The sequence below is a fragment of the Phyllostomus discolor genome, chromosome 2 (assembly GCF_004126475.2).
Source record: "Phyllostomus discolor isolate MPI-MPIP mPhyDis1 chromosome 2, mPhyDis1.pri.v3, whole genome shotgun sequence".
Lineage (NCBI taxonomy): Eukaryota > Metazoa > Chordata > Mammalia > Chiroptera > Phyllostomidae > Phyllostomus > Phyllostomus discolor.
In genome coordinates this window covers 160,891,529-160,912,695 of record NC_040904.2, presented here as the reverse complement: position 1 = coordinate 160,912,695, position 21,167 = coordinate 160,891,529, and the positions used below count along the sequence as shown (strand labels likewise).

At 46.8% G+C, this 21,167-nt stretch overlaps 2 protein-coding genes across 7 annotated transcripts; one reads left to right on the top strand and one right to left on the bottom strand.

The window, feature by feature from the left end:
- Window positions 1-4,390: 4,390 nt before the first annotated feature.
- On the top strand, window positions 4,391-6,496 carry SPRYD4 (SPRY domain containing 4). Its single transcript, XM_028532828.2, has 2 exons — window positions 4,391-4,526; window positions 4,878-6,496. The coding sequence occupies exons 1-2, from the start codon at window positions 4,442-4,444 to the stop codon at window positions 5,414-5,416; spliced, it is 624 nt and encodes a 207-aa protein (XP_028388629.1). The 5' UTR covers window positions 4,391-4,441; the 3' UTR covers window positions 5,417-6,496.
- GLS2 (glutaminase 2) lies at window positions 6,465-20,583 on the bottom strand. Of its 6 annotated transcripts, none has more exons than XM_028532827.2 (18): window positions 19,923-20,583; window positions 15,322-15,421; window positions 14,770-14,891; window positions 13,839-13,968; window positions 12,961-13,040; window positions 12,716-12,879; window positions 12,443-12,501; window positions 11,109-11,141; window positions 10,771-10,829; window positions 10,215-10,281; window positions 10,011-10,061; window positions 9,636-9,812; window positions 8,845-8,976; window positions 8,425-8,517; window positions 8,194-8,255; window positions 7,624-7,700; window positions 7,234-7,297; window positions 6,952-7,114 (listed from the first exon to the last, which is right to left on the bottom strand). In XM_028532827.2, the coding sequence occupies exons 1-18, from the start codon at window positions 20,033-20,035 to the stop codon at window positions 6,958-6,960; spliced, it is 1,740 nt and encodes a 579-aa protein (XP_028388628.1). In that variant the 5' UTR covers window positions 20,036-20,583; the 3' UTR covers window positions 6,952-6,957. The 6 variants fall into 6 exon arrangements, with proteins under 6 accessions (XP_035874686.1, XP_028388628.1, XP_028388627.1 ...); XM_028532826.2 differs by having other exon boundaries at window positions 20,137-20,465; XM_036018794.1 differs by having other exon boundaries at window positions 6,958-7,114; window positions 20,119-20,279.
- Window positions 20,584-21,167: the final 584 nt, after the last annotated feature.

Genomic DNA, 21,167 nt, shown 5'->3' with positions numbered 1-21,167 from the left:
CAATCACCAAGCTCTGAGTGCATCATCCCTCTCCCATCCATAGTTAAGGGATGCAGTTAGCACTTGGATCAGGCCAGGGGCCCCACATGTTAGAAATGAGGTAACCCAAGAAATGAAGTAAAAACAAACTGGCCCATCCTGTTCTTGCCTCCTTTTCCCCTTCCTTTCCTAGGAAGTCAGATACAACCCCAAGCCAGGCAGACCAATGCTTACTATGGGTCAGGTCCTGTTCTAAGCACTAAGCACTTTATATGAGTTATCTCAGGTACTGGTATTCCCTAGGATTCCACCTTCATTTTTTCCTCAAGTTATTTAAAAATTTTTTAATCCTCGCCTGAGGATATTTTTTCACTGCATTTAGAGAGAAAGGGGTGAGGGGAGAGAGAAACATCGATTGGTTGCCTCACACATGCACCCGACTGGGGACCAAACCCAAAACCTAGGCATGTGTCCTGACCGGAAATAGAACCTGTGAACTTTTGGTTTACAGGATGCACTGCAACCAACTGAGCCACCCTGCCCAGGGCTCCCACTTACTTTAGTTTATACCCTACCCTTGAATGACTTCACCTAAGACCACCTCTTCTTTGAAATATTTCTAAAAAGTTTTATTTATTGATTTTTAAAAATATTTTATTTAAAATTTTTTTGAGTGAGGGGAAAGGAGGGAAGAGAGGAAGAGAAACATCAATGTGAGAGAGGATCATCAATCAGTTACCTCTCATATGTACCCCAACCAGGGGCCAGACCCAAAATCCAGGTATGTACCCTGACAGGGAATCAAATCAGTGACCTTTTGCTTTGGGGGTTGATGCCCATAAAACTGCACTACATGGGTTAGGGCTATTTGTTGATTTTTATATATATAGAAAGGGGGTGGAAAGAGAGAGAGAAAGAAAGAGAAATATCGATTTGTTGTTCCATCTATCCATGCATTTATTGGTTGATTCTTGTATGTGCCCTGACTGGGGATCAAACCCACAGCCTTGGCACACTGGAAGATGCTCAAAATGACTGAACTACCTGGCCAGGGCTCCCTTGAAATTTATACGCATATATCTACAAAATGCTTTCCCCTGGATGTCCCATAGACACCTGAGATTCAGCCTATCCAAAATTTAATTATGTTTTCCCTATCCATGTTGCTTCTAGCTTTATCTTTATAAAAGTACTTTGTCATTTCCCTGTATTCCTTTCAATAGCTCCTGAATGCCTGCTTCTTTTCTTTTTTTTTCTTTTCCATTTATTAGTATGTGTTTCCTTCTGAGTTTACTCCCAGGCCATAAGGTTTTGTTTCTTCAGTTTCTTCTGGGATATCTTTTTCTTCTATGCGACCTCCTCAGTGTGGCAGGGAGATTTCCTGTAAGGGATAATCGGCCCGTGAGTTCTGTAGGTTCTGTGCTGCATCTCAGAAGCTTTGTCCACCCAGATGTGCTCACTGACCAGAGAACCTACATCTAAACCCTTAAGTTCAGCATTACTCTTTGCATTTTTAAGCATGTGCAGCAAAAGCTCAGCACTCACTTCGGGCACTGACCCTGCATCCAGCCCTGCTGTCTGGCCTGGACACACCTGACTCCACCACTGTAACAACGGAATGGTGGAATGGCACACATTGCTTCTGTAATGTGACATTCTTCAGATACTTGGTGGCTTTTCTGATATGCAAACCCTTGATGGTCTGGGCAGTTTTATGAGTGTTCTTGAAATGAACATGCAGATTTAAATCTCTTGATTTGCATGATTTTTGTGGGATTTTCTGGGTCAAGTGAATAATGAACCATTTTCAGGGGTCACCTTTGGCCACTTTCAGGAAGAGTTGAAAGGTTCTTATCAGGGCAGACATAACTCTTCATAATCCAGTCTCAACTTTTCTAACTGCTCTCCTTTTCTCCCCAGCATGAGACTCTGACGTCCTGCTTCTGTGCTTCCTCAAACATGCCATTTTGTTTCATAATCCAGACCTAACCTGCCTCTATACCTTAAATGTCTTTCCCCCTTCTGTTTGTCAAGAAAATTTCTATCGTTTCCTAATTTTTATCATGGAAATGTTAAGGATTAATTACTTGTTCATTAGCAATGAGGCAGGTAAATCCTCTGAGTGATGAAAGTGAGTCGATCAGATGGATAGTACATGTGTAAAAGTGAAATAATGCAAGAAATGACAGGTAAGAAATTATTTGCTTCAGCTCTCACGACCAGGATAGAACCAAAGGAGAAATCCTACAGAAACAGTCCTGAAACTTTCCTCTCATTATTACCAAAATGAAAAAAGTACTGATAGAGGAGGACTTTCCTGAAGGAAATCTCTCCCCTACTCCTGTGCTCTTGGGCTTAAAAGGAATAGAAACCTCTTTCCTCATGCATTAAGCCTGACAGAAAGGCTGGACCAGGCTGACCCCTGGTGCACGGAATGAGCCACTGCACTCCAAGAATGTGGGCACAAAACTCACTTTATATTCATCACTTATTCATTCAAAAAACAATGAACACTTACTCTGTACTACTGGGAAAACTGAGAACCCGGGGCACAGAGAACAAAGGACTTAATTCCTATTCTTAATAATTCACAATCTAATGGATGAAATAGGTAGCTGCCTCTTTAAATGTTCTCTTTACAGCATTGAGGAAAATGGGAGACCAGTTGACAAAGACTAATGCAGTACTCCGGGGGAAAAATAATGTGATAGAGATTCAATGACAATCAGATACATGAGGAGACAAAGGTCATGGGCTTCCAGGTTTCTGGTCTGGAAAACTGGCTGGTTCTGGGTTGAAGCTCAGAGTCAGGGAATGTAGGAAGAGTACATTTATGTAGGAAGTCAGCTTCAGACACGTTAAGATTGAGTTGACTGAGGAACATCCGGGTACAAAGGTCCAATAGGCTGTTGGATATATAAACAGATCTGGAACTGGGGAAAGAAGTATGGGGTGGAGTTCCTGACAGTCCTTCTCCAACAGGTGATAGGGGTCTCCACCAGCATAGATGAGATACTCTAGAATATGTATATTGGGAAGACTTTAGCTGAGATCTTCCACAGGCTTGATGTTCCTTCACCTGCTTAACCATTTTTACTTTTCAAGTCATAGCTATGGCTTCTAAAAGTCTCTCCCCAACACTTCCTCCTATACAAGGAATCAGAGGCTCCTCCTTTGCTTACTGAGTATCCTGTAAGTACTTAAATAATGGCACTTAGTGCATCCTATTGCAGCTGCCAATATTCTCATCTATCTCCTCACTATACTGTAGACCTTTGAAAGAGGAACTGTTTTGTGAGAAAAAAAAAAAAAAAGAACACAGGCAGTAGTCATATAAAGCCTTATGACCACGCAAGGGAATTTGATGAAGGCACATCAAAAGATTTATGTGGGGGGCGGGGGGTTGGCACAGTCAGATTTGTGATTTAGAAATATCACTGACTGTAGTGTGGACATTAGATTAAAGCAGACAGATGGAGGCTGGGAGACATGCTTTGAACCTACACTATTAACAAGAGAAAGCCGCAATTGAGGACAAGGATGACTGTGGCCTCAACTAGTGTCTTCTGCACAGGAATGGTGGTTGGATCTCTGGGGTAGGAGAAAATTTTTTTATTAATTTTTTAGGCCATTAAGGACCTAAAATTGCTTTTTTGAGGGATAGGAGAATGGAGATGGAATGTTGACATGGGACTGGCTAGCAGAACATTGGGCGGTGCACGGGGCGGGGGGCGGGGCTAAATGGTATTGGAAAAAATTTAAAATAAATTAATTTTAAAAAGAAGTGCACAGGTTGAAAAATTTAGAAAGCAGGGTTATGGTGACTGAAGCAGGTAAAAATGTTAAGTGTCATGATCAAGTACCTCATACCCTTTCACTCAACCAAAATAGTGTTTTGGTTAAGTTGGGAAAATCGAGTATTGAGTTAAACCCTCCATTCCTAGCCCTGAAAATACAAAACCAACACATTTACAGTATTTATGTATTCAATACTTACTAAAACTAACGCCTACCCACCTGTGGGTCGCTGCTTATCAAGTTGTATTTTAGGCTCTTCTCTCATTTAATTTTTACTAAGGTCTGTTGGCTGGGTATTTCTTTTACAAATGCGAACACTAGGGCTCACGGAAGTAAAACGATTTGCCTAAAGCTACATACAGAGCCGTGTTCGAACCCAACTGTTAATTGTAAAATCACTTTTACCCAGTTTGCCAGTTTGCTACACCACCTCTCTAAAGGTCCTCTCCAGCTAAAACGTGAGCAGTATGATTCCCGGCGGAAAAATTGAATAAACTGTACCAACCGCCGATGACTCACTAAAATGGCGGCCCCCTGCTGGGCTCTGGCTCTAACGTCATCATACTGCGCGGCTGCCTCTCTTAAACCCAGTGCTAGCTGCGCCGGCGGGCTGGAGGCGTGGTCTCAGGGCAAGGGGGCGAGCCCTATTCTTCCCGGACGCAAGATGGCGCTGCCCTTTGCACGTTCGCTGTGCCTGTGCCACCGGGGCGCCAGACGATTAGGGGTTGCTGCCGTAGAAGCTCGCAGAGGTAGGATTATCTCCTTTTACTCTCTTATAACTCAGAATGGTTTTCGTCTGTTATTCCAAGATTCCTCCTGGGTCACTTCCCCTCACCCAACATGTGTTCATGTTGATTCCAAATCTATGACAGACACTATGTGGTTTCTTTCAAACCCAGGGCTTCGCCGGTCCCTGCTTTTCGGCTCCTTGGGCTGTCCGTACTAAAGCTCTCCCTGCTTTCTAGCACGCTTGACATTCTGACTGTTCCTTGCTTCTTCGGGATCTCATGACTGCTTGTTTCAGATTGGAATATTGCATATACCACTCGTTCTAGGGTTCTAGCCCCTGTCATCACCCAGTCTCTTTGCTCTTCCTGCAGGAATCAGTTTCAAACTGGAAGAGAAAACCGCCCACAGCAGTCTGACGCTCTTCAAAGATGGCGCAGGTGTCAAGTACGGCCTGGTGGGACTGGAACCCACCAAATTGGCCCTGAATGTAGAGCGCTTCCGGGAATGGGCAGTGGTGCTGGCAGACACAGCAGTCACCAGTGGCAGGCACTACTGGGAGGTGACAGTGAAGTGCTCCCAGCAATTCCGTGTAGGAGTGGCAGATGTGGACATTTCTCGGGATAGCTGCATCGGTGTTGACGATCGTTCTTGGGTGTTCACCTATGCCCAGCACAAGTGGCACACCATGTTGGCCAACAAGAAAGCCCCCATTGAGGGCATCGGGCAGCCAGAGAAGGTGGGACTGCTGCTGGAGTATGAGGCCCAGAAGCTGAGCTTGGTGGACGTGAGCCAGGTTGCTGTGGTCCACACGCTAAAGACAGATTTCCAGGGTCCAGTGGTGCCTGCGTTTGCCCTTTGGGATGGAGAATTGCTGACGCACTCAGGGCTCGAGGTGCCTGTGGGCCTCTAGAATCTCCATCACTGGAGTCCCTAATCACATTCTTGGCCAGCCTTCTCCTGAAAGTGTCTGAAATCTTTTAACTTTGCCTCAAGCAGCCTCTGGTTCCCACAATTTGATGTTGCATCCTTTGTGCATTATCTTAGTCATTTTCCTCTCTACCTGTGAAAGCTAGGCTACTGCCAATTTTCCTAGGCTACAGTGAATGTGTTTTCCCTGACTTGCTTCCTTCAGTCCCTCTGCCTCCCTGTCCCCAAGCTTTCTCAGACCATATTCAGTCCTGCAGACTTAACTTTCAGCTTTGTTTGAATTTATTCATCACTATGAATATCTCTCCCTTTGCCCATGTAACTTCTGTTTGTTCTTGGGGCTGTGCTGAATCTCTCTCGAGTAAATTTTTTCTACCTCTGGCTGCAGTGGTGCAGTAAATGACTTGGCCCTTTCTGTAAAGCACATAGAGTCTGGGCTCTGGGTCCCTCAGGATGCGTTTACTGACCATGTCAGAGTGAGAATACACCCCTCCTTCTCCAGTACCTCAAAGCTCAATGCTCAGCCCCACACAGCTGCAGCTATCCTCCCCGTGAATCCATCTGCCTTAGTCTGCACACCTCTGACACCTGGTCAGTCCATTGTAATCGTTGGTATATGTGCTGCCAAAGTGAGCACTCATCGTAATCATTGGGCCAGTTACAACCATGACTAAGGGGAGATACTTGGGGGATATTGAGGGGATTAGTGCTGCGAACTTGTTCTTGAGAAGTTCTATCTTTATTTCTGCTACAGTTGGAACTTCAGAGGGAGGAGCGAGACCTGAGGTCTTGCACAACACACTTTTGGGCCTGCTCAGACCCAACCCCTCACCCTCCCACCCCTACCTAGGCAGCAGAATACACTTCACCCAAAGCAGTATTAGGGGTTGAAGAAAACCTGGTGGGGTGAATATGTATGTGAATTATGTCTTTATCTGACCCTGTGGTGCCATCTTATTCTACCTTTATAATGGTGATGCAACTGAATGCCCCTAGGGGAGAAAAAGGACTGGGTTTAGGAAAAATAATGATTTGTGTAATTAAAGTTTATTTGAGCATAAAATACTTTCTCTGTCTATAAAACTTTTGTTTGCTGGCCAAGGGGGGCAGATTTCTCCAGACAACTAAAGCCAGGTGCATAGCTCTGTGGATATATACATGTGCATGGCAGCTAGAGCCTTTTCCCCAGTGTCTGTCTCTCACGTATGGTTTCTTCAGGGAGAGGGAGAGGGGACCTGGGTGAAGACCTAGGAAGGTTTTCAGTGGGCGAGGCCATTAGGCTATACCTTGAAGAAGCCCACAGTCTCCATGGAAAGCTCTAATGCAGGTATCCACCAAGGCACTTCTCTGTACTTTGTCTGCAAAGGGAATGGGCTATTTTGACTCTCACAGAAAGCACTGGTCTGCCTTGGTCCCCACTGAAGCAGTGCGGCTCTCCATAGCATGTGTTTGTTTGGTGGTTAGGGGTTAAATGTGTGGCCAGTTCGTGCTTTTTCTTGAGCAGGGACTGTGCGTGTACCATGCTCACACCATGCTCTCTAAGTTCTCTTTAGACAGAGCCTCAGCTGCTGTTTCAGCCTGAGTCTCAGATGGTGTGTAGGAGTCCTGGTAATCTTGAAGCAGTTTCACCACCTCCAGGTGATTGAACTGCACAGCATCATCCAGGGGAATGTTGCCCCACCTGCGAGGAACAGAGGAGACAGGGAGTGCCCTGGTTCTACATGTACCAGTGGTGGCTGGAGGGCAGGAGTGCAGAAACTGCTGCCCGCCACCAACCCCTTTTAGGTTAATCCTACTCACCTGTCCTTGACAAAAGGATTCACTTTGCAAGCCTCGATCAGGAATTTAACAACTTCAATGTGTCCTAGGAATACAGGCAAAAGAAAAATGAGAGGGTAAAGACCCTGAACCTTTTTGTTTTAACATTGGTACAGATCCTTGGCAGCTGGAGTTCTGAACCAGTAAGCAGCAGGGGAAGCGGGGGGTGGGGGGGTGGGGGGTGGGGAGGGAGAGGTCTTTTCCCGTTTTGCTCCCTGCAGTACCCAGTAAAAGTCAGCCTGCAGACTGCAGGGCATCTGGACGAAACAAGTGGCTGCCCTGTAACCTTGAGGGCATACCCAATGGGGATACTCTTGGTAGAAAAGGAAGAGTCTTAGGATCTACTTCCCCTCTTTGTGAACCTTCAGATACCTTCAGCTGCAGCAACATGCAGGGCTGTGCGGGAGTCATAGTCTTTCTGTTCCATGTCCATGGCTGACAGGGCAAACCTGAGGGTAGTGGAAAGCAGCTGGAGCAACCCAGATCAGACTAGCATCACTCAGGTCCTGTCTGAAGTTGGGTTCACACTGGATAGGTTCCAGAGCTTATGCCTAGATCTGTAGACCTTGCACAGTCTGTGCTCACTACCCACATAAGACTTGCTCCCACATCAGAGAAATGGGAGTGTGATGGTTCCAGAAACATCCCTGCTTACCTATGGTAGGTACCCGATACACATTTGCGGATGTTGGTAATCCATTTAAGGCAGGGTCCTTACCTACCACCTCTGCTGTTAACACCCAGGTTAATCATAATGGTGGCTACCATTAATTAAGGTCTTATCACAAGGCACTATATTTTGAAAAAAACCTCATTTAAATGCAGAGTGTGTCCATTTTATCTGACTGTAAACCTGAAGCACTTAACTATTTTGCTATGATGACTCCTTGTGAGATCTCTGACCAGGAGTATTTTATTGTGTTTATTTGGTCACAGAAGTACCTTCGAAGAGCTGAGACGTCTCCAGTATAGGCAGCAAATAACAGGTTCACCACGGTCTTGTTCTGGAAAACAGATCATACCCACCTGAGCTTAACTGTGACTTTGAACCCACCCATGCCCAGCTCTGCCCTGTGACCCTTCTCCATGGATGCTTAGCCAAGGGTATTCCTGCAGTGTTATGGAATGTTCTATTCTGAAATATTCTTAGAAGCCACTCGGGGTTTTCCTTACCCTGACTTCTCCCCCTTCACGCCGTGGGTCTAGCTTCCGAGCACAATGCCTCAGGTTGTCATAGTTGTGGAAATTGAAGAGAGACACCAACTTCTAAAATTGTAAGCCAAAGAGATTATTTTTAAAAATTATTTATTTTTACAGAGAGAAGAAGGGAGGGAGAAAGATAGGAACATCAGTGTGTGGTTGTCTCTCGTGAGCCCCCTACTGGGGACCTGGCCCGCAACCCAGGCATGTGCCCTGACTAGGAATCAAACTGGCAACCCTTTGGTTTGCAGGCCCGTGCTCAATCCACTGAGCTACGCTAGCCAGGGCCTGAAGAGATTATTTACTTACTCCTTGCACTTAGTACTGTAGGAGGTAAAAATTGCTTTAGTTACTTATTTAAGAATATTTAGGACTACATGCAAAGTAACTCACCTGGCAGAAATTGATGCCCCTGTGACTGTTCCCCAGCTTGTCCAGTGGAGGGGACAGACACATTATTCCCATGACATTGGGTACCACCAGGAGGATGGCTCCTGACACAGCTGACTTGGCTGGCAGGCCCACCTTGGGACAGAGTTGAAACTGAGGATGATCTAAAGGTACTTCAAGCCTGGGTTGACAGTCCACCCCAAATGACAGCAGGGGCAATGACACACCTGTCTCAACCTTTTGGCTTGTCAATTAGCTTTTCTGATTCCTGACCTCCCCTGCCTGCCTTCAGTTCATGGCTTCAGTAGGGAAGTACTTATTGAGTATCTACTCTGTGACTAAAGCTAGGATTATGACAAAGCCTCTCATTTAACTTACATTCCTATGGTGGGAGATAGTAAATAGGTAAACACATAGACAGAAATAAATTACAGCTTATGGTAACAGAAGAAAGGATGTAGGGTGCTGTGACAGAGAAGGAAGGAGGAGGGGGACCCACTTGAGAGGGTGATCAGAAAAGCCTTTCTTTGGAAGTGACGTCTAAACTGAAGTCTACAGAGGAAGCAGCAGCCACGTGGAAGGTGGCAGAAGACCGACTCAGAAGCCGCGCCTGCACGTGTGTAAGTGTCGGAGGGGATAGGTCTGACAAACCCCTAGGGATTCTGATTTCCTGGCTGGAAGTTAGGGAATGAGAGGCGTGAATAAGCTTCTACCTCTCTACCTTCAGAGACTCAGTGTCCTCTCTTGTGGGCTATAGGCTTGTGGCAAATGGATGGAAGGGCCAGGGCACTCACATGGAAGGCAAACTGGCCAGAGAAGTCATACATGCCGCAGGAATGCATGAGGCTGAGGGTGTTGCGCACGGCTTCAGCACTCAGCACGCTCTCGCCTGTGATGGGGCAGATCCCGCCATTGGCCAGGGTGGCAGCCATGACACTGCCTGATTCACAGGTCACCTCCACGGAACACAGCTATGGAGATGAGAGAGAGGCGAGGGTGTGGTGTGGACGTGAACACCATGTTCTTGGATGCAGAGCAACATTCTTGGCATCCTAATCTTTCAACAAGTTCCCCTGGTGTTTCTGGAGAGGGGCATCCCACCGGGTCAGAACCAGGAGCACAGCCTGTCCTGTTCCCTTGGCCCTGAGTGAACGCCGGTGTCTGCCTACCTGGAAGTAGAGATCGAGGGCAGCCATCATGTCCACCCCCTTAGGGAAGCACTGTGAGGAAAAAGAGGGGAGAACATTTTTCTTCAGGCCATCAATTGTCCCAGTCACACTGGCAGGATCTCAGCCGAAGTTCCCAAGCCCAGGTGCCCTGCACCCAAGCCATGGCGTTCCCAGGGCCTTTCGCCACCCGCCTCTCCTGGGTACCTTCTTTTCCTTCAGATAATAGGCAATGGCGTAATTCCGATCCCCCGTTTCCTTCTCTGACTGGAATCTGAAGCAAACATGCGGTTTAGTACTTGATGTTTGAGGGGTGGGTGTGAGGAGAAGGGGGAGAAAAATACCTTCCCTGAGAGAGACGGAACTGATTGCACGAGCTAAACTGAGTCAGCCCCTTTGTAATTTCTTACAGTCATATGGGGACACTTCCAACCACCAGCGAGCACTGGTCAGAGCTTTACTATAAAGCGTGGAAAACAAAACACCCCAAACTGTCTGGTCATCTAGGCTAGGAAAACTGGCGAGGTGTTTGGCTTTGAGGGGCTTGGCAAGAAACCCTCACCCTACCTGGCTCACTCACTACTAATAGAAATGGAGCGAGTTCTTTCACAAAGTAAGCAAAAGCCAGTGAAGGGGCTCCGAGGAAGCTGGGAGGCCAAAGTTCCCCTGGGATTTCTTCCTCCTAAGATTCCATCATCCCCCCCTCCTTCATGGTCCCACCCCCCGACAATGCATTCAGCCAATCCTGTGAACAAGGCCTTACGTGGCATTGCTGAAACCCATGTACTCATTTCCAGCCATCTTATTCAGATACTGCAACACCTAGAAGAGGAGAAGGGGCATGGAAGGCACAAGGTGGGTGAGGACTCTACTGAACACACATGAGGTTAACTCTCTGAACTCCTCAGTCCTTAACCCAGCAGGGGCTTCAGGTGGCTTTCCTCTCTGAGACCCACAGGTCCCCCCACACCTCGGGAAAGAAGGCTTCTAGTAAGGGCTGGCGCACTACCAAAGTGGGGTAGAGCCAGGCACCGGGGCAGCTGGAGAGGACGACATGCCATGGAGAAAAGCAGCCAGCAGCTGAGTAGTAAGGAAACTTACAAAATCAAACTTCTCTGCTTTGTTACAATCCATCTGCAGAGAGAGAGAGAGGGGAGTCAGTATTTAAGCCTAGGAAGGTGACAGAGGTGGGTGAGAGGCCCTAGTCAAAGTGTTAAACTGGTTTTGCTACTGGGAATGTGTTACATTTTACAATGACTTTGTTTTTTTTTTTTTTCTTCTTAAAAGCAACAGAGATTTTTTTCTATCCATGCCCATGCAGATTTTTTATTATCAAGTAATGAATACAAACAGCCTCACCCCATCTAGAACCTCTCTGGTCCCGAGTCTCACTCCCACTTCCAGTCTCAATTCCAACCCTCATCCCCACTCCCACCTTCATTCTCCCGATTCCAATCCTGTCCTCAAGCCCTTACCCCTGCCCTTGATCCCAAATCCCCATCCTTACCCCCGTCCTGGACCCTCACTCTATCCTTTCCCTGGCTCCCACAGCCTTCTCGGGGACTAGAGTGAGAGGAATGGGATGAAGGTGTGTATTGCATATATTATAATATTCAAGTGTATCAAGTATATTGATAATTGAAATAAAGCTAAAGATTTTAACTAGGAGTCAAGTCCAATAGGGTCTCCTTAGATGGGAATGGGTGAGGCAGATCCCAGATACAGAACTGTAGGTAGAGCTATCCCTGAGCAAGGGAAGGGCCAGAGCCTGGTCTCCCCCCACCCCCATTACTTCCTGCACATGTCAGCTACAGTGTCAACACCACAGGGACTCTGACACCTAAGTCCCTGGGGGAAGGGTTCTCCACACCACCTTCCCCAGGAGGGGCAGTGATTGGCTCCAGAGCATTGCTGCCCACATTGCTCTCAGGTTCTTGCTCAAGCCCTGGGAGACCTATAGCCGGCAGGCCAGCCGACACCCTTACTCAAGGCCAACTCGCGGTTCCAGGTGACGTGAATAGCTGCCCCGGCCTGGCCATTCACCCTTTCTTCTGTGTGTCCTCACAGTTCCAGGTGACGTGAATAGCTGTCCTGGCCTGGCCATTCACCCTTCTTTCCGTGTTCCCCTCATCCAGCAGTATCCAATCAGCGCCTAATAGTGCTGTCCTCCCACCTATGTCTGGCATTTGGCCCTTGGTCCTAGGCAGGGGTCAGGACCTGCTCATTTCTCTAAGGGCCAGGAAGCTCTGGGCACTAGACTAATGGGTGGGGGCAGGGTACAGTTCCTTTTACTAACATCCTCAACATAACGTGTGCCCTCCCTGCCTCCTGGGGGTCCTCAACGGAATCAAGGCCCTACAGACTCCCTGGAGAGCTGGAAAGATATGAGGTATATAGGGACAAAGGGGTTTAGAGAAGGCTAGGGTGGCACTGACCTTGATCAGGGAGCTCACGACAATGGCACCAGCATTGACCATGGGGTTATGGGGGATTCCTGGGAAAATACAAACCACCCAGTGTCTTATTAGCCACTGAGAAAAGCCACGTTTTCAGCCTACTCACTCTACTGGCTAGACAAGAAAGATGTCTTTGCTGGGCAGGATGGAATGACAGAAATCAGGAAGGGCAAAGACACAAAAAAGGACAGAGGTGAGGCTGGGGATAGGAAGCGGGCATTTATGTCTGGTGTGAGCTCTGGTGGTGCTCACCTTCCTCATTGAGGGACAGCTTGTTGTAGCGCAGGCCGCTGGGCTCCTTGCCCACAAACTTGTGCACATAGTCGGTGCCTAGGGTGCTCACAGAGATGGCATAGGTGAGGGGCTTCACACAGGACTGCAGGCAGAAGGGGATCTTCGTGTGGCCCACGGAGTGTCTGGAGATAGACAGCTGCCATGAGAGGCGGCCTGTGTTCCGCCCTGTGCCCTGCCTCCCTCCCTCGCACCCAGTGTCTCACCGCTGACCATCCACAGTGCACAGGGAGACGCCCCACAGGTCCGGATTTGACTTGGCCAGCTGAGGGATGTAGGATGCCACCTGGTCATGAATGGGGAGAGAAAACAGGGACAGAATGGAGGTATGGATGTGAAGAAAGGGAATAGAGCTGAGGGTCAGGGTCAGGAGAACCTTTTGGATAGAAGCTAAAGTTTGCCCTGGCTGGTATTGCTCAGTGGATTGAGTGAGGGCCTGTGAGCTTAAAGGTCGCCAGTTTGATTCCTGGTCACAGCACGTGCCTGGGTTGTGGGTCCCCAGGTGGGGACGTGTGAGAGGCAATCAATTGATGTTTCTCTGGCACATCGATGTTTCTCTCTCTCTCTTTCTCCCTTCCTTCCCCTCTCTCTAAAAATAAATAAAAATAATATCTTTTTTAAAAAAAACTAAAATTCTTCTTTCTGTAGGGCAGAGGGTTCCCTCTTGCCTATTGTTCCCAGAGTTACCAGAGACTTAAGTCCTAGAAGACCTTGTCTTTCTGTAGCTCCACTCCTACAGAGACGGCAGCAAAGCCCATGGAAGGTAAAGAGAGAATTCCGGGATCAGCTTCCTTTTTTGGTTCTTAGGCTCAGTTACCCTATAGGTCTCTTTCAAAGTCCTATTGAGTCCTAATGCCAAATGTCCCCATAAAAACCTCAGACCTCCCCCCGCCAAAAAAACCCCCAAACCTCAGATTCCCTCACTATTCTGGAAATCATTTGTACAGAAATACATAAAGCCCTTGTCCCTATTTTTAGAGGTTCTGTTTCTCATCCACTGGATTCCCAGCCTCAGCAAACTTCCGAGAAGCAGGGTATATCTGGCCCAGAGCCCTTGCCACTCCCTCAGTCCCCCGGCCCTCACTTTGCCTCCAGTGAGCTCCTTGGTATCCTCAAAGATGCGATCCACATGGCCAGTGAAATCCTCAAAATCAGGAATGACAAACTTCTTTCGGAATGCCTGGGTCAGGAGTACAATGTTGCTGTTCACACACCTGGATTCCAGACATGAGTGGGTCAGGGAGCTGGAGAGGTGCAGCTGTGACCCACTCTGGAGCTACAGAAATTGGGAATAAATAAGGTGTGAGGAGTCATCAGGTTTGGGACCAATAGTGGTGTGACCTTTGGCACGTCTCATTATCTTTCTGGGTCTTAAGTTTCTTTGCCTCTAAAATGAGGGGTTGGAATAATGTGGGAAGATATCTCAAGGAAAATAAATACCCAGATAATATTTTAAAATCCCAAATATTTATATTTTAATAAAATATTTATATTTTTAAAAGCCTAAATCATATAAACATATTTACATATACTTTTACATGTATGTAAATGCATAGGACATTATCTAAAAGATGCCCACTCAGCCCTGGCCGGGCAGCTCAGCAGGTCAGAGCATCATCCCGATTTGCCAGGGTGCAGGTTTGGTCCCTAAAGTCAGGGCACATACAGGAAGCAACCAAGGAGTGCATAAATGAGTGGAACAACAAGTTGATGTTTCTCTCTCTCTCTAAAAAGATAAAAATAAAAATAAAAGATATCCACTAATCTGTTAATGTTATTTACTTCTTGGAAATGGAACTGGGGTTGGGGAGACAGGGAGAGGAAAACATGTGTTTCTGCACTGTTTGAATCCCCACAATGAGTACATGCAGACATGTGTGTTAACTTGTGTAACAGACAAATAACAAAATAAAATGAGGGGTTGCACTATCCAATCCTCAAGATCCCTCCCTGCTGTTACAATCTATGCCCCAAAACAGCTGTGAGAGAAGTGTTCTTGTGTCTGGGGTCCTCACTTTTGGAAGAGATCCCGGTCTAAGAGGCCACCACTGCTGGACTCCCGAACCATGCGGCGCATCTGGCTCAAGCAGTCCCGGAGCCGGGGATCTGACGTCTGCAGCCCAGTAGCCTTCAGTGCCTTTAGGGTAAAGAAGAAGCTGGTCAGGTCAGCTACAAGGACAGTAATTTAATCCTAATAATCTTTCCTCATGGATAACAATCAGCTCAACCCTAACTACTACATTAGGTGTGACAAACGGGTTCCCACACTAAGAAAGGGGGGAATGGAGCAGCTTTGAAGGCTAAAGGGGGTTTCCTGCCCTTTTTCATCGTGGCAGCTGGTTTCTGAACTCCTTGGATCAAAGTCCCAAACCAAGATGGGATGAGTCAGAGGGTTTAACCTTCTTACCCTGGGGAAGGAATGGGATTGTCTCCTCAGCCTAGGCATCTACTGTTCATCCTCATGAAGCAACCCATTGTTAGCTGCCCTGCACTTTTTTTACCCTCCGTTCCCCACTTTTGAGAGATCCCAGGGGATTAGGGTTCTGAGCAGGTGGAGAGGAACTTACAGTAGTGAACTTGTGGATAGGGATTCGTTCCTGTCCCTCAGCAATAGTGTAGAAGAGCAGATCACCCAAGCGGGACAGCATGCCACTCCCTGATGAATCGCTGTTTGGGGACAGAGATGGGGAAGAAGGCAGGAACCTGAGAGCTGCGACCTGCTCCTCCTTCTGGAACACAGGTGTCCTTGCCCTGGGCCTCCTCCCTGAGCTATCTGATCCATCCCTGTAATTCCAGCTTTCACATCTGTCCTGTTCTTGACCTTTATTTCTAGCCTTCTAGATACTTGCCTTTCTAGATGTCCCACACACACCACAATCTCAGCATGTCCAAATGTGAGGTCATTTTACCTCCTTCCCCCCTGTTCCTCTTCTTGTGTTTCCATCTGGGTTCACAGTACTACCACTTATCCAGGTGCCAATCATTTGGGTAATTACTTACATCCATGTTCAGTTGGTAACATTGGGTGAGTCTACTTTCATAGTATCTCAGATCCACCCTCTTTTCTTCTCTTCCCCAGAGCCAGCATGGTATATAGTAGAAAGAACCAGAATTTATCCCTTAATAGCTGCGTGATCTTAATATGGATAGTAGGGTTATTTAATACTGTTGGACTTGCTTCCTCATCTATAAAATAAGGGTAGTAATGTCTGCTTTACAGGGGTGATGTGGGGCTTTATTAAAACAACATTCCACAAAAACTGTCTTTCACAAAGTAGATGCTTGGCAAATCATGCTTCCTTATCATCAACTCCTTATTGTCTATTACCTAACACTACTATACTCTCTTTCAACTCATCTTCCACAATGCGTCAGGTATCTTCGTAAAAGTCAAATATCATCTCTCTACGTAAAAACTTTGACTGTGAACCAAAGCATCGCAGTTCAATTCCCAGTCAGGGCACATGCCTAGGTTGCAGGCCACAGCCCCCAGCAACCGCACATCGATGTTTCTCTCTCTCTCTTTCTCCTTCCCTTCCCTCTCTAAAAATAAAAATATATAAAATGTTAAAAAAAAAAAAAGCTCTGAGAGCTCCATAGTGTCTAAAAGCAAGTTCTTAGTTCCTGCTATGGCACTGAAGGCTCTTTAGAACCTGCTAACACTCCTTTCCTGTTCTTCACCATGCCCCCGTACCCCAGTTACGCCAGGTGGCTCCCCAGACAGGCTAGGCACTGTCAGGCTTCCTGGCCTTTGCTTATGCTAAAAATTCTGCATGGACTAACCTTTTTCTCCTTCATGTTGCACAGTCCTGCTTCTCCTTCAAGGTCCAGATCAAATGTTACTAACTCCATAAAGGCGTCCCAAACCTCCAGATTTTGCTATGCTGTTGGTGGGACCCAACACACCATCTTATTGACAAAAGATCTTCCCTTGTTCCACTGTTAGGTCTTTGTGATTTATGTATTTCTGTCTTCCTAGTATTGAGCAACATACCTAGCACATAGTGGGTCTTCAGTAAAGAATTACTTAGTTACATTTGTAGAAAGTTCTGTGTTCACCAAATTCTCTCTCTAGCTGGCTTACAACACTTAAACTTACAAGTACTGGAGACTTTTTGGTCTTCCAGAGTTCTCCCATTAATATATTAACAGGTTTGGAGGAATTATTTGATCAGATCATTCCAAATATGACAGCTACTTGAGATTAAGACCTTTCAGAACCCATTGGCCCAACAATTTGACTTCCAGGTATTTACCCTGTAAGTGCACTCGCATGCCTACAAAGTAGCATATTCCCTGCAGAGGGTTTTACTGCCAGTGATAGTAAGACTGGAAACAACCTAAATGTGCATCAACAGGGAACTGAATAGGTAAACTATAGTATATTCATATATTGGAATATTATGCAGTGTAAAAAGAAGTGAGAGTGTGCATAATATGAGGGTGATTTAATGTGATGTAATATTAACTAAAGAAACAGGCTGTAAAACATTGGTTTTAGCATGGTACTATTCATGTTTAAAAGGAAAGAATATATAAACATATGGACACAGACACCCATATACACACAAACACACACACATATTTGCCCTTTCAGGCACAAAATATTTCTGAAAGGCTGATTTATCTCTCCCTTGGGAGATGAAGCAGGTGCTCGGAAGAGGAGTAGGAGGAAGGGATATTTCCTATTATATATCTTTTTATATATTTTGAATTTTGAACCATATGGATATGCATATATATTATTTACTGAATATGATATATATGAATGTGAATATATTAACTGTTGAAATAATGCATTAAAAATAAAAAGCCTCTCAAGAAGCTTGGCATAGACTAGGGATGTGAGTCTATGTATTTTGTTCAAGGAGGAATACCAAGGGGGGGGGGTTCCTGTTTCTGAGGAAATCCAATGGTCACAATGAGCCCAGTGCCTATAGGGAAGGGAGGATTCATGTGGTGACAGAGGGAGATGAAAAAGATATCTTAGGAATACCCCAAGAAGGAAAACACACAGGAACACTTTGAGGGCAGGTCTTTCTGCCTGAAGCTGAACGAAGACAGAAAATAATGCCATTCTACTGAGTGTATCACAAGCCTTAAGAAAGCTGCACACCCTTTGACCCAGATATGGATTGATCTACACTATAATGCTGAGGGGAAAAAAGCAAAGTGAAGAACAATGTGTATAATATGACACCATTTGTATAAAAAAAGGGAAATAATATCAACATGTATTTGCTGATATGTGCATAAAATATCTCTAGGAGGTTATATAAGATATCAATGACACGTCTCTGAAGAGCAAAATTTCCTAGCAATTTAAGAAATAATTGAACAAATACACAAGAATAGGTAGTAACTAAGTTTAAGATCTGTTACATTATGATACTTTACATAGATACAATGGAATCTTAAAATGGCAGCCATTAAAATGATAACATCATATATAGACATTCTATATTAAAAGCTGTTCATAAATGGAAAAGATTGGTTACCAAAGAATATGAATGCTATGATCCTATTTTTGTTAAATTTTATATATACATATATAGCATACATATGGATCTATATCACAAAATCAACTGGTTACACCTAATACTAGGATCTTTATTTTTTCCTTGATGTTGTATTTATCTTGTTTTTCTTTTATAATAAAAATACAATAAAGCTAAATATTAAAAAACAAACATCCCTGGGTGGTGTGGTTCAGTGGATTGAGCACCGGCCTGCAAACCAAAGGGTCACAGGTTCAATTCCCAGTCAGGGCACATGCCTGGGTTAGCCCAGGTCCCCAGTTGGGGGGCATGTGAAAGGCAACTGATAGATGTATCTCTCACACATCAGTGTTTCTCTCCCTTCCCCCCTCTCTAAAGATAAATAAATAAAACCTAAAAAAACCCCAATAACTTGAATAACTCTTTGCAGCCCTCCTGCCCCACCACACAAGAACCCCTCCCCCTCATGGCGCCACACTCCCAGAACCCATCCCCCTCCAGTGCTCTCAACTCCTGCCCAAAAGAGCATCAGTCCAAGGCCCTTAGCAAGAAGTCCCTGGGAGCACTGGCAGCCATAAGCAGGAGGATCAAGCTTCCTCAAAACACTCCTATCACCTGACTCCACTGGATAAGGAAAGGGGACCGAGGTCCAGGACGCTTCTTACTCCTGATCCCACAGAAGGTGTGAAGTGAGGGTGAGGGAGGTTAAGCCTTTGTTCTATCCCACCAGCATTTTTCCCATGGCAATTATTTGGGGAAAGTGGGGAGGGGGCAGTCGATCAGGAGCTAGAGGGCTTATTCTTTAAAGTTTAAATATTCCATGTCTCCTTGAGAAGAGGCTGATGGAAAAGTACAGCATAAAAATTATCATTGATAAACAAATAATACCTATTGGTCTGTTACCTGTCAGGACAGGGACTCCAGTGGTGGTGAGGTAGTGCTGTGTCTGTCTGGCTACTTTAATTATGGTGTGCATGTCTTTCTGAAAGTCATCAGTAGATGTCAATGACAGGGGAGACGGTCCACTTCCTGTTCTTGCTATAACAGAGCAGGGGCTACTTGGATAGTGTCTATGTTGACTTCTGGGGAGGGCAAAATTTCCTGCTCTGCTCCGTCTGCGTCTGGGAGAAAAGAGGCTCAGCCACTAAGTGTTCTTAGGTAGTGGGGCCTGAGAGGCAGAATAAGAGCCCAAGATAAGAGAGAGAGAGAGCCCTTTAGATCAGTAAGGCTGAGCAGCAGAAATAATAGATCTGAGGGGCTCTGGTTGGGGAAATCTGCGTCTCATTATTCCACACCCCCCTATTATAAAGATTTTCCTCATTCAACACCCAATTGGAAAACCACCTTTTTTCGCAAATTAGGGAGCCCTGATAACGCACACACTCAACACTTACGTAAACGACACACACACGTACCTGCGTACCAATAATACAGGCACATCACACATTACACGGCCAGGGCACGCCGAAACACAGACACAACACACTGACAGACCCAAGTACAGCAAGACTCGAGGCATGAGGCTGTTGCATATCCACGCATTCCCTAAAACATACGCGAGGATTGGGGAGGAAAGGGAAGGAGAGGTTGGGTGGTGCATTCACGGCCCTGCACTCAGACACGTGCACCGAGAAACACTCCGCACATCTAGTTCCCAGTTAGGTACGCACCTCGGACAGGCACCATCCCGAAGACCGACCTGACCAAGCGCCCTGCCCGGGCGATGGCATTTTACCGCTTGAGCGCGGCGGACCCAAAGCCCCGAATTTAAAGGAAAAGGCATCGCAGGCTAGTGAGCGAGGAGAGGAGAGATGCGCTCCCGAGGAATGGGACTTGGGAGCTAGTGAGTGGGAGCCTGTTCCCTACCCGTCGCGCAAGCCTTACTGATCCAGGTGCTGCGGCTGGTGGCTGTGCGGCTTCTCCCTGCCCTGCGCCGCGGCCTCACTGAGGTGGTGCCGGACTCGCCCGCCAAGGAGGGGGCTCCGGCTCAGGTGACCCCAGCGTCCCCGCCGGCAGTGACTGCCGGCCCTGCTCAGAGCATTCTGCAGAGCCCTCATGGAGCGCATCCAGAGCACCCAGGGCGTCTGAGCAGCGGTTGGAAGGAGGAGCGGAGGAATCGGAGCGAGGACAAGTAGGGGGAGCTCTGTGATCGAGTGCGAAGCCCGGGAGGTGTAGGAGAGTTGGGGCCTGCTGGGTGGGATTGTGGCAGGAGGAGGAGCCTGACCCTATAGGGCTCCAACCACTGTCAAGAGCACTCAGAACCCACTGGACAGAGGAAGGGTCAGGTGTCCCGGGTTAGGGTGGAGGGCGCCTTAGTGCGGGGTGAGAAGAGGTCTGTGCCTGTGAGTTGGGATGAATAATGCCAAGGCCCAATCATTGAGGAAGCAAAAGACTTGAGGGCGGGGAAAAGAGGAACCTACCCAATGAGTGCAAGGAGGTGGGCCGGCCTCAGAGGTCGGCGGATTCTAGGGGGCTGAGACTCACTGGGGTCTGCTGGCGGTGCTTGCAGACGCTGAGGGCGGGAAACATGTGATTGGGGCGTTGCGAAGCCTGGGGAGCTCCGCGGGGTCTCAGCGGAATCAGAACGATGGAATTTAGAGAAACAGTGGTAACTCTCCACACTCGGATAAAAGTGAACCCTGTTCAAGAGGCCACTGAGCAACCTTCAAAGGTCAGAATTGGCCTTTAGTAACCCGCCTCCTAATGCGGCGTAGAAGCAAAATACCTAATCTTTGGCACGCGGTATTGGTGAGTGAGGAGTCAAACGGCCAGAAAATGTCCCGACCAGAAACAGCTTCCTAGGCACTTCGATGAGGTCCTGAGACTGCGAAAAGGTCACCCTGGTGGTTGCTAGGATGTCTGGGTTCTCTTATCTCTACAATTATTTGGTAACTGCTTAGGAATTGGGTGGTCTT